Here is a 12937-nt window from a genome sequence, read left to right on the forward strand (position 1 = left end):
CCCTCTTGTTACTGAGGGAGAGCTGAGTGTAGAATGTGGTGCAGATACATGTCAAAATTCTGCCATGTTCTTTCCTAACAATGGTGAGAGCCTCTAGGTCTCAGTTTCTCTGTACAGTGGAGGGGCTCTGGGAATGGGGAGGTGGGTGTGACTTACGGAGACTCTTACTCAAGCAAGTGGTGAACAGAAGAATTTTTGGAGGAACAAGAATCTCTGAAGGGGTCAGAAAGGGTCTAAGCCCAGAATTACATGCTCACTGCAAAAGCCCATGTTGGTGAAGTATTTGCCAAGTCCCAGTGTTAGATTGCCTCCTCTTCCTCCAAAGACAATCTTTTCCTGCAGAGCTCCAGTTCTGAGCCCTGGCCCTCAGGATACCCACCCAAAGCCCGGTTCTTTTACCAGGGCCTGACAGCTGCAGAAACTGAGGGAAGAGGAAGGAAAAGGAAGGAGGGCTACAGTGATTTCAGAGTTGGCCTGGAGGAGGGAGGAGCATTTCTTTACCTGAAGGTGCCAGCCTCTCCCCTTGTTTGCTCTGAGATAGTCAGTTTCGCTCCTGCCAGGCACGACAAGGCTACCTGCTGGGCACTACCTTCCCTTCCTCAGACTCCGACACCAAGACAGACCAACGCATGGCAGGACAGCTGGAGGTGGCTGTGACTGGGCTCCCCGCGGGGCCTTTCCTCTGCTGGGCTCTGCTGGGCTTGGTGTGCCTGAGTGGTGAGGAGAAGCCTCAGCGAGATATGGGGGTGGGGTCCTGACTTCCCGGGCTCTTTAAGGACTGCTCAGTCCTTGCGGTGTGGGCTAGGGCTGCTTCTGGGGCTAAGGCGGAGCCTGCTGATCCAGACAGTGGTTGAGGGCCACCAGGGCAGAGGAGAGGGGCACACCGGCTGGCATTCCTTAACCACGGCAGGGCTATTGTCTTCTTTTCTCCGCCAATACATCCTCATACCTGGCCCAGTCTTGGCCCTTTTACCCACAAAAATCCGGCTGGGCTGTGGGCACCTCCCTCCCGGAAACATCAGGTTTCAAGAAGGAAGGAGGGATTGGCTTGAGAAGAGTGCACTGTGGGGAGAGAGCCCCCAGCTCTTGATGTAGACGCTGAAATATAGGCCAGACCTTCCAGATCACCAGGATTGTGGTTCTGCCTCCCTCTCCATCCTCAGCCCCAGGGATAGCTGTGGAGGTGAAAGTACCCACTGAGCCCCTGAGCGCGCCCGTGGGCAAGACTGCTGAGTTGAGCTGCAGTTACAGCACATCAGTGGGAGACAACTTCGCCCTGGAGTGGAGCTTTGTGCAGCCTGGAAAGCCCATCTCTGCATCCCATCCCGTGAGCTGACAGCCACTGTGACTCCAGTAGGGTTGACCAGGAAGAATGAGGGCTTGGGGTGGGGGTACATTTGGGGATCAGTATTGCTTGGATGAAAAGGTAAGTGGGCTCTTGCTAGATCTTCTCAGTCTGTGTGACCCTATATTATCCTTACCTCTCCCATGGCTATATTAAAGCCCCTTGTTAGTGAAGTCCCAGTTGGAATTACTGAACCCATTGAGGCTGAGGTGTTGCTGATTGATAGGATACATTGATGTTGCCCCTTAATAGTTCAGGCTACAGAGTATCAACCTCCTCCACTAGTGCAAGTGAATGGACTTATTCCCACTTCCATGTGGAAGCACTGCGGAATGGGTGCCAGAGAGAAATGGGAACATATGCATGTCTTCTGCCTCTTCTCAGATCCTGTACTTCACCAATGGCCATCTGTATCCCACTGGTTCTAAGGCTGAACGGGCCAGTCTACTTCAGAACCCCCCGACAAGAGGGGTGGCCACCCTGAGATTGACTGATGTCCGCCCCTCAGATACTGGAACCTATCTCTGTCATGTTAACAATCCACCAGATTTCTACACCAATGGGTTGGGGTTAATCAACCTTACTGTGCTAGGTAAGGCCAACTGGGGACCCACCAGTTAACCGTGTACTCTGAAAGTGTGTACAGGCCCTGTTAACTCTCCCCATATCCTGATTTCCAGCTGAAGGACACAACTGCACTGGGGACCTTAAAAAAAAATCCCTACTTCTGAAGACTTCTAATCTGTATAGTCAGTCATACTCTAATTCTGCTCTCCACAATGTCTCCTCCCTTAGGGCCCTAGTAACAAAGGGTCTGAGAGAAAAAGCCCTTCCCTTATATGGGGTCTGAGTCATACCCCTACCAGCTCCATTAGCCAGGAACCTCCCACTGATAGTTCAGATTTGGATTCTGTCCCTCCCAATAGTCAGTGGCAGAGAAGGAGGGTAGCCATGAAAGAAAGAAGTCCCCTATCACTGTGCACCACTTTGTGTTCAGAAATTCCATCTCAACCCAAATCACAGCCTGGTCAGAGATGAGCAATCAAAAGAAACTATTAGAGGCAAGAGATGTGTGTTAGATGGAAAAGATAAGACCATGGAGATGTTGTGTGACTGCTATATTCAAATATCTGAAGGACTGTCATGTGGAGGAGAGATTTTAATTTCTCACTGTGGGCCCAAAGGAACTGGAATCAAAGGGTAGATATTATTAACCTGGACTTTGGCTCAACATGAGGAAGACCTTTAAAATTCTCAAAATTTCCAATAGTAGAAATCACTTCCTGGGGATGCAGTGGTGTGTGGAGAGAAATGGACCATTATTTGGCAGGGGTATTAAATCAGGAAATGTAGCACTTAGTTGGTGTGAGATTAGAAGATTGCTGAGGTACTTCTGTGATTTTTGCAGTACCCCCCAGTAACCCCTTATGCACTCAGAATGGGCCAACCTTTGTGGGGGGCTCTACTGAACTGAGATGCTACTCTTCTGAGGGAGCTCCGAAGCCAGTGTACAACTGGATACGCCTTGGATCTTCTCCTACACCTTCTCCTGGTAGCATGGTTCAAGGTAAGGGCCCAGGGACTCAAAGAGGGAACTGCACACCTGCACAAATGTGGTCTCTAAATCCCATATACCCACATTACCAGTTCTATGACTATTGAGGATGAGACAAACCACTCTACCTTTTCCCTGTCTCTTCCCTATATTATTCCCTTTCCATCTGTCTTCTGCAGCCTATGGCTGCATTCCTGGGAGTTATTTCTCAAATTAAATATTTTCCTGATATCCTGAAAGAGAGTAGAGAGCAAGGGGCATTCTTATGATTCTTACTTGTCTACTTTTGGGAGATTTTCTAAAGGGTCATGAATCACTTCCAAACTTCCTAGAGAAGAAACTGAAGCAGAGTGAAATGGGCTGGCTTGAATCATTTTAGTTGGTATCTTTGGAAGAGCCATATAGCTAAAAGCCTTAGCTTCTCAGTTTCCTCTAGTTGCCAGATCTCTCCTAATAGCCCCAGCTCCTGCAAACACCTTTATCAATCCAGGACCCCCCTGCCCTCCCACCATCACTTCTTGATGTGTGTTCTGCCTTCTAAAGCAAGAGTTTAGAAAAACACTTGGATCAGTTTAGAGTCACTCCAGAGGATACAGTTTTTAGCAATTAATCCTTTTTACCCCCAACCAGGAACCTGACCTTAGCCAGTAAGAATCCAACTTCAATTCCATCACCTTCATGTTTGTGCAGTTTCCCTAAGCCTAAAAAGGTAATTATGTGAGGTGGAAAGAGCCCATAAGTTGAAGTGGCTTTGGAATTACTCTCTAGAGATTATTTACTTTCTGAGTCTGATTTCTCACCAATGCTATCAAGTTGTTCCTCTTTAGCAGGACTGCTGTAAGGATAAAATGAATGAGCTTTCCTCACAGTAGGTGCTCACCCAGTTGACTGAGGTGACACACTTCCTTTTTTCCCTCTAGATGAGGTATCTGGCCAGCTCATTCTCACCAATCTCTCCCTGACCTCCTCGGGCACCTACCGCTGTGTGGCCACCAACCAGATGGGCAGTTCATCCTGTGAGCTGACCCTCTCTGTGACCGGTAGGGAATGCTCAGCAAAGGCCAGACTGAAAGGCTTGGGTTGGGGAAGCTGCATGAAGTGGTCTGAGGATGAGTCAAGAAGTTCTGAAGCTCTGAGGGCCTTATGTCTTCTTAGATTCCTCCAAAGGTCGAGTGGCTGGAACTCTGATTGGGGTGCTCCTGGGTGTGTTGCTCCTGTCAGTTGCTGCATTCTGTTTAATCAGATTCCAGAAAGAGAGGAAGAAGAAGCCCAAGGAGACATATGGGGGTAGTGAACTTCGGTGAGCAGGAGGGCTAGAGGGTGGTGCAGAGAGGGAGAAAAGGGTTTGGGTTGAAAGTGGAACCTTTAGCCCTCAAACTCTGACACTGTTAGAAGTGTTAGGAAGTAGGGATTACTACTCATTCCTGGTATTTAGTGGTGGCAGATGCAATATAACCTATGCATGAGTGTGTATGTGAACAATGTGTACAGGGTGAAGGAGTTAGTTTACAAGTTGGGACATGGATGACTCAGTTTACAGGACGGCCTGAACCCTTCTCAAATTTAAAAATGTTTACTCTTCTGTTTTTAAGGCGTGTGTGTGTTTGTGTGTATGTGTGTGTGTATTTTAAATGTATTGGATTTATCCTGATCACTTAGCTGAGTTTAGTTCTGTGTGGGGCAATCGGGAAAAGAGGCCAAAGCTTCCTCTGTCCTCCACTTTAGCTGGACCAGAATAGGAATCAGAGCAAACTTTCTTCAAATGTGGTCCTCAGGTTACCTAAAAAGGTATCACCAGGAACTTATTAAACATTCAGTTTCAGGTCACTTTTACAGTAAAATTTCTGGGTGAGTGTGTGTGTATGTGTGTGTGTTGGCAGAGACAGGCCCTGGAATTTTCATTTTAACCAAAAGTTCCACAAACAATTCTCAGGCATAGTAAAATGTAAAAGTTCCTGGGTTACAGGACAGCATTTGTCTGGAGGTTGCTTCTAGCTTCAGTAAAAATTTGCTTATATCCATCAGGGAGGATGCCACGGCTCCTGGGATTTTTGAGCAATCTTCTATGAAGGTGGATTCTAGCAAAGGACTCCTTGAAAGGTCCCCATCTACCAGTACTGTGACGACCACGAAGTCCAAGCTCCCTATGGTTGTCTGACTTCTGATCCCTGAGGGCAGTGAGGGGGAAGATCAATAATTAAATCCTTTGGGTACCATATTGTCTCTTTCTGGCGAATTTCTCTAGGCGGCCCAAAGAATATTACTAGTAAGGGAAGGATTGGGCTTTAAATCTCAGAGATGATGCTATAAGCAGGAAGTTTGGTTGCGTCAAAGGGCAGATTTCAATCTAAGGGTTTCTCCATCTCACTTCCCCTCTGCTTTTTGGCTTGATCAAATGAGATTTGTTCAGGCTCCAACCGGTGGCCTTGTGCACCCAAACTCCCTCCCCTCCCGGCACCCTCTGAACACTTGGACATTCTTCTTTATTGTTCACATTCCAACCCAGAACGGTCACATGCACACACCGAGATTAAAAACCTTCCGGCCACAACCCCAGGAGCCCGGCGGGGCCGAAGCCGGAAGGGGCAGGGGCGGGGCCGCGGAAGACCCCTCCTACCGAGCCTCCAGGCGCTCGGCGTTTGCGTAAACAGGAGAGCTGGAGAGGCGGCTCTCTGGGTGCGCTGGGGAGAAGGAAGGGAACATGACAAGCAGGTGCGGGATGGGGACTTCCTTTCCGTTCAGAGCAAGGGGCATCCGAAACCGTGTAAACACTTTTCTCCCTTCCTCATGTCCCAGATTTAAAGTTCTGAGGCTAGGCTGGGGCGGGAATCGCACAGAGACGCAGGGCGCCCCCTATCGCTGCGCACAGAACCAAAGGACTGTTATTATTTTTTAAAATTGAGTGTACTTGGGCGACGCTTAGGGCGCCCTCCGCAGTGCGCGCAGGGAAGCGCACAGAGGCTGCGGAGGCAGAGCTGCATGCTGGGTGCGGGGAGAGGTGGGCGAGAAGCAAAAGGAGGAAAATTTGGGAGTGCGGGATCGGACGGGGAGGAAAGGCGAACAGGGACCACGCTAGACTGGAGGGCTAACTAAAAGGGCACGGACTTGGCGACTCCGCGAGGAAGCCTGCCTGGAAGAAAGAGTCTCTGGGACGCAGGGGGGCTCCAGAAGCTGGCAGGCTGGTGGGGAGGAGGGATCACAAACACGGTAGGAAAGTCTCGTCACTGCGAAGGGGACACGGCATCCATCTCTCCTTGGGAACTGAAGAAAGAGAAGGTCTGAGAACCTGCCCTCCCCTGGAATTTACTCTCCCCGTCCCTTCTACCTTTCTGAACAAGGATACCAGGGGTCCCTAGTCACTCAGACCCCCCCCCACCCTGAGTCAATGAGCTGAAATGAGCCCCGAGAAAGATACGTGAGTGAGACGGGGGTGTGTTTATAGCCCTCGGCCGGGCTTGTGCAGTCAAATGAGGGTGACTGCGTGTTTGCATTAATCCAGGTGTGACCCTGTCGCAGCCTCAGGCATCTCAATGTGTCGGAAAACCTGCGGGTGCAGGGTGCATGTTCCCCGGTTGGGAAATTGGTCCTCTCCTCCCACGTAGCATTCCCCCAAACCTCTCCGCTTTGGGTCGTATTCGTTACCTTCTAAAATGTTCATTTCTTCTTCAGTCCAGGGCGGGGCAGAAGGCAGGGTGGAGAGGGAGAAACAGGTGAGTTCTCGGAAATCTCAGCACCTTTAGCCTCCTCCAACCCACCTCACCTGGCGGATTTCTACTTCCCACCCCCTGCTCCTTCCACACCTTTCTCTACCTTCAGCACGCCCTTAGTCTTCCCTTGCTCCTTCCTAGGAGCGTTGGGAAAGAGGGGCCTCCAGCTCGCAGCGCCCCTCCAGCCAGCCTCACCTGGCTTAGTCTCCGCTGGGGCCGCCGCCCGCGCCTCCCCGGGCGCCCCCAGCTCCGCCCGGTCCCCCAGGACCCGGGCCCTTTCGGCCGTGCTCTCCGCTCTTTATCTTCTTCCGCGCCATATGGCCCCGGAAACTCGCCTGGATTTTGGCAGCGGCCGCATTGGCACCAGGATCGTCCAGTGGGATGTCTAGAATGTCGTCGTCCGGCTTGGAGCAGGCGCTCTCCTGGGGAGGGAAGGGGAAGAGTTTCTTACTGGCGGGTCAGGTCGGAGACCCAGAGAGGGTAGGTTAGGACCAGAGTCTCGGGGGATTGAGAGGAGGACTACTGGGGTAGCAGATGTGGAAGAGAGGAAAGCCACACTGGTGTGTTTCTCCCTGGGCAACGAAAGAGGAAGGTTCAGGGCTATGATGTGGGCACAGTTATGCACTCATCTCAAGGAAAGAAATACATGGTGGGATAGGGTACAAGAAATCCAGACAGCCCGGAGTGAGCCAAGGGCCCATTACCAGTGGCCAATTTAGGGGCGCTGCAGAATTGAATGGATCGCGGGTTTGGAGGAGCAAAGGAAACAGGCATTCCTGGATGTGGCCACCCATCCCCCTGCTTTTAACGGCTGCCTCCAGTTCAGAAGGGCCCCTTCCCAGCCTAGGATTTTCTGGGGATTGGGTACCTAAGATTCACCAGGACAGCCTTTTCCTGAGTAGAATGGTACCAGAGCTCAGCTGGAATTAGGGAGAGGATGGGGCCAAAGCTCAGTGAATCAGCCTCCCCTCTACCCCCGCAAATGGGGTTAGAGGCCAAGAGACTATTTTCCCATGGACTCTTCACTTTCCCACTGTCCCCCAGGTTGACCTCACAACCAGGAGTCTCAGAGTAAGTGACAGACAAAATCTATCACTTAACAAAACAAAACAGAACAAACAAACAAATAGAAAAAAAAAAAAAAAAACCAAGGAAAAGATCAGCAGGAGCAAGAAGCCCTTTCCTTGGTGTGCTCATTGGAAGAAAGTAATTAGGACAATAGCTACCATTTATGCACGTATGTTGTTCCAGGTGCAATAATACAGTGTTTTACAAGCATCATTTTATTTAGCTTTCAAAAATAAAGCAATGACATATCTTTTTATTATTACCCCAGTTTATTATGATAAAACTGGCGATTGGTTTAAAAACCTATCTGGTGAAACAAAAAAGCAACAAACAAAGAAAAAACCTATCTTGTGTCATACAGAAAGTTATCAATGGACCAAAAATTCGAACCTTTGTATATTAGGGTCTAGAGTGCATTTTTAACCCCCACTTAGGATAAGCAGATGCAACCCAGAAAGCAAACCAAGGCTCTACCACATGCTGTAACTGTGTTGTCTTGGGCAAGTTATCTAATCTTTTCTTAGTTCCTTCATCTGAAAAACCAGGATAATAATATCCACCTCTATGGGTTATGGGGAAGAATAAATAGCATGATATGCATAAAGTTTCTGGCACAGACTAGTTGCTCAATAAATGGTAGCTATATATTATGATTGTTTTTTATAATATTATATTGATGCAAAATAATTGCTTCTGTATGCCAAAAGTGGTCATATAATAACAATTTTACAAAGTTCACTCTAATATACAAATACAAGCCACATAATGTTTTGGTCAATGACAGATCTCATATATAATGATGATACTATAAGATTATATCATTTAATGTTGTCATAATTATCTTCATTGGGGTAATTATACTATATATTGTTTGCACAATTCCAATGACACATTTTTCAGAACATGTTACCATCATTATAGAATGTGTAACTGTAATCTGACCATCCCATACCCAAAGTAGGTTTCTGTCTCTCTCATGGCCTGCCCTAGCTGACAGTAGAAAGAATTAAGGAATTGATATAATGAATTTCAGTGGTTAGGCTGGAATAGAGAAAAAGTCTCAGCATTTGGCCCCTTTGTGGCTTAACATGATTTATGGCATCAGTGTGGACTGGGATGATGATGATTACTGGCAAGTTAGAAGACCATTTCTCCTTTGTTTTGGCCCCATGGCTTCTAGGAATGTGTCTGAGGACATGCATTGCTTTTACTCTCTTTTTCTTCTCAGACAGTAGCTGACCAAGGTCTCACATAAAAATGGTAACTCGATTGGTTCTACTCCTGCCCCCTTCTGGTCAGTTATCTAGTCTTAGAAATGAGGCTTCAATGATCACTGTCCCAGACAGGTTAACCCAGGAGTACAGGTTTAAATTCTGGATGCCCTTGCCAGGATTTCCAAGGCTGTCCTCATTTCGTGGGCTTTCATGGTTCTTCAATTTGTGCTGAGATATTCACAATCCATGGATATAAATACAATTTCAAGGAGTTACCAGGCAGCTGGTATTGTGTAGAGGGGCCCTCTTTTTGTCTTTCCTAAGTCTCAATCTCTCCCTGACCTTTTATTTTTTTATTCACATAAAATCTAAAACAACTCCTTTGGGTTCTTTGATTCTCAGAGTTCAAGTCTTTCTTGGAATATTCTCTGGGAACAGTGAGACTTCTTTTCAAAAGGGGGCAACAACTATTTAAAAAAAAAAAAATTCCAGCCCTCTAGGCTCTTGGGCCCTGGCAGTCATGAAGGCGTGGGGAAGTTGAGTGGAGCAAGGGTATCTTTCTCCAGTCTCCCAAGACCCCACCTGCTGTCACCACCCACCCCAGCTGGATCCAAAATGGAAACCTACCCCCAGAATCAGCTCCCTCTCCCTCAAGCTGAGTTCTCAGGATAGAGCTAGCTTTGAGGTGGCCTGTTCCAGATCTATTCACAGATCTACAGGGAGAGTAGTAGGAACAGGGAAAAAGGCTCATTGGTCACAGTAAGCGGGTGCCTTCCAAAGTCAAGACTGATGGTGTATCCCGGAGAACTCTGTATGAACTGGGTGACATTTAGCAGTAGATGTGAAGGTGGAGCCATGGTTTCTAGTCCCACTGGGCACATCATTTTCCTTCTAGGAACCTTATTTTATTTTCAGCCACAACTAAAACTTGGCTGAGATGAATAAAGTCTCCTTGAGCTCCCAAATCCTAATAACTATCAGAATTATTCCTTCTGGGTGCTTATTGTGTATCAGGCCCTGTGCTCAACACTGCACATTTTACATATTCAATCCCCATTTTGGAAGTCTGGGAAGAGTCTCAGAGATATTTTGTAACTTCCCTGAGGTTGCACAGTTGATAAACAATGTAATGATCTGATTCAAGGCAGGCAATCATTTTATGAATTCAGGTGGACCAGGTTGACTAGACCAAGCAAAAGAAAGGAGTAGAATCCAAAATATGTTCCTCTGCTTTTTCATAGGAAATGAATGCAGGAAAATCTCATATATATGAATGATTTAAAAAAATAAGGAGATCTGCCCTGTCCCCCCGCCCCCTGCCATTTGTGTATGAGCCTCGTGACCAAGAAGAAAAGAAGGAGGAAGGCTAGTGGTCTTCCTAAATACCAGGTGACCAGGTGAAGTGGTCATGGAGGAGTTCCAGAATGAAAAATGAAGAGGCACACTGACTGCTTTCTGTACATATCACAGCTCCCTCCTAGCATTGAGCCCAGACCTCCAAAGAATTGGATAGGAAAATGTCTGGCCCCAGCCCCATCCTTCTCTAACCCTTCACCTCAGCGTCCGTCCCCTTTCCCTCTTCCTGTTGTCCTGCACAGTCCAAGAATGGTGCCTGCTCTTGCTTGTTCCTTTGGCCCTGAAAACCTAAGACATGAAAAAGGAAAGTTCCTGTGTACAGGGTGCACTGGAAGAGGTGCCCCAGAGCCTGGGTCACTGGGATCAGTGTATCTGGCACCTTCATATTTTTTGGGTGGGTGTCCTTTCCTTTTTTTAGGAGACACTGAATGCAACCCTGTCTACTAGTCCCTTAGATGTTATCTATCAACACCTGTCATCTGTTACCTAGCTAGCTATTTGCCCTGCACAAATGGCTTCCTGGGCACTCACAAGCACCACCCAGGGCTGACCAGGGCCTTCAGGTGGACTCCACACCCCTCCCTTATTACTCCTGCAGACACAGGAGGTGACAGGCTACCTTCCTTCCCTGCCTTCTTGGATTCTTTGTTCTTTCCACTGACCATGCCTCCTGCTTTCCTTTCCCTATCATTTGGATCTTCTCATCTTATTCCTTCGTGCTCAGCAATACCCTTCCCCCACTCACTCAGATCTCTGAATCCTCGATTCATTTATTTGCTTTACTTTATAAAACATTGCGTGTTGAGAGGTTCTTCCTCAGTGGATCCCAGAAACCTCCATTTCTCCTTTCGCAACCAAAAAAAAAAAAAAATTGTTTCTTGATCTGGGGATGGAGTTCAGTGGGAAAGCCATACTTAGCATGAAGGAGGCCCTAGGTTCAAACCCCAGCACAGTAAATACAAAAATAAATAAGTCCCTGAAGAATAACAAGCAAAGGGAAAAGGATGTTATCAGTGTTCTCCAGGGGGCAGGACTGTATGTGATTGACATGTTTCTTTTTATACTTTCTCTGTTCTTTATATTTACTATTATGTGCATGTTGCTTTTATAATGAGGAAAAGACAATATAGTTGGAGGAGAGGTCAACGTATAGCTATTTGAATGAAACAAGGCTCTGCTTGAATCCTGTCTTCATATCTAGGAGCGCTGCCTCCTTGGGAAAATAATTTCTTGAAGCCTCAATATGCACATCTGTGAAATAATACCTACCTCACAGAGTTGTGATGATTAAATATAAAATGTAAGGTTATGATGAGCAATCACAAACTGGCAGTTATTATGGATACTAATAAGAGTTAAAATCACAACTATGACTTGCTTCTAAGTTCTTTCAGCCTCTTGATATCCAGACATCTCAAAGTCTCACCTCTTACAGAACTGGGGTATTCTTTAATTCCCAAGCTCATTCCCCTCACCTTTTTGTACACTATGGGGTGGGGAGAGGACAAATCAATTGATAGAATACAAGGACAAGTATTTCTCTGTATGTAGGGGATAAAATAAATTTCTATGCGCATGATCACTGTACTCCTCTAGTGACCAGGAGTCAGGTCCTGTGCCGGGTGCTTGCATACAGGGTCACCTTAACAGTAATCTACTTTTGCATTAGGCACTTGCTGCATCCTGGTCTCCGTGTGGGCGCTGACAAATTGCAGACGCTTCCTTTCCTAGCCAGCAGGGCTCTCTCGCGGTCACTTCACCCAGCCCCCTCAGAGTGAGAAGGCTTTGGGGGCCGGGCCAACTCCTCTCCAGAACCACACTGACTAGGCTTTTTGCTGCCCATCCTCACTACTAAGACCAGTATGGACCGATTACCTCCATCTACATTGTGCAGGGACTTAGGCGATCTTCCGAGGATCGGAAAGATCAGTATGTCCACCCACCGACAACAGTGCCAGTGGGCTATTATATGGTATAGGGAACAAATGCCGGAGTAGAGAATTCGCCGTAGCTTCGCTAGGCGACGATTTTCAGCGTCTCACAGGAGGAAGTTCCTCCTGTCGTCTAACCTGCAGTTTCTCTGCTGCAAAGCCCTGCCCAGCTGGAAGTCCAACCTAGACTGCTTGGCGGATGGGCACTCAGACGCCCCCGCTAGTTGGGGAGCATTTTTTCCTAGGGCTTTCGAGTGAGGCGAGCGCCTTCCATCACCCATCACCCATGTCTCAGCAGGCGTCCTCCTAGGTCTTCCGCACCCACTTCCATCCTTCACTCACCCTGCAGGTGGTTCTCGAGCTCTCCTTGCCCCAGACCAAGCTGAGTGCCAGTTCCCCAGGCCCTCTGACTTACCGTGCAGCAGTCCATGCTAGTGTTGGGGGTCCTTGGCTGGGGTGGAGCCTGGCGCAGGGCGGGGGTGGGGGGGTCTGTGTGATGTTGGGTGGCAGCTCTTGGGCTGTCCGAGGCCGGCGGACCGGCGCAGAACCAGCAGCTCTCCTCCCAGGTCCGGTCTCCCGCGCTCAGCTCCGCTCGCGAATGTAACCTGAGCCCTGCTGTCGTGAAGCCAATCAGGAGACGCCTTCAGCAGGGTGGGCGGGGAGAACTGGAAGGAGGACCACTCCCTCTCTCCGCTCTCTCGGTTTTCTCCGCCTTGCTCGGGCTCCTTCCCTTACCCCTCCGCCTACTCACTTCCATCCAT

At 48.3% G+C, this 12937-nt stretch overlaps 2 protein-coding genes across 2 annotated transcripts; one reads left to right on the forward strand and one right to left on the reverse strand.

Moving 5' to 3' along the window:
• Window positions 1-629: 629 nt before the first annotated feature.
• Vsig2 (V-set and immunoglobulin domain containing 2) lies at window positions 630-5058 on the forward strand. The gene is made up of 7 exons (XM_076841644.2): window positions 630-717; window positions 1170-1327; window positions 1730-1937; window positions 2754-2912; window positions 3821-3940; window positions 4056-4200; window positions 4926-5058. Exons 1-7 carry the CDS (start codon window positions 630-632, stop codon window positions 5056-5058), a joined length of 1011 nt encoding a protein of 336 aa, XP_076697759.2.
• Window positions 5059-5886: 828 nt separating this feature from the next.
• On the reverse strand, window positions 5887-12648 carry Nrgn (neurogranin). The gene is made up of 4 exons (XM_076843602.1): window positions 12592-12648; window positions 6803-7029; window positions 6543-6560; window positions 5887-6161 (listed from the first exon to the last, which is right to left on the reverse strand). Exons 1-2 carry the CDS (start codon window positions 12604-12606, stop codon window positions 6808-6810), a joined length of 237 nt encoding a protein of 78 aa, XP_076699717.1. The 5' UTR covers window positions 12607-12648; the 3' UTR covers window positions 5887-6161; window positions 6543-6560; window positions 6803-6807.
• Window positions 12649-12937: the final 289 nt, after the last annotated feature.

The sequence above is a fragment of the Callospermophilus lateralis genome, chromosome 2 (assembly GCF_048772815.1).
Source record: "Callospermophilus lateralis isolate mCalLat2 chromosome 2, mCalLat2.hap1, whole genome shotgun sequence".
NCBI lineage: Eukaryota > Metazoa > Chordata > Mammalia > Rodentia > Sciuridae > Callospermophilus > Callospermophilus lateralis.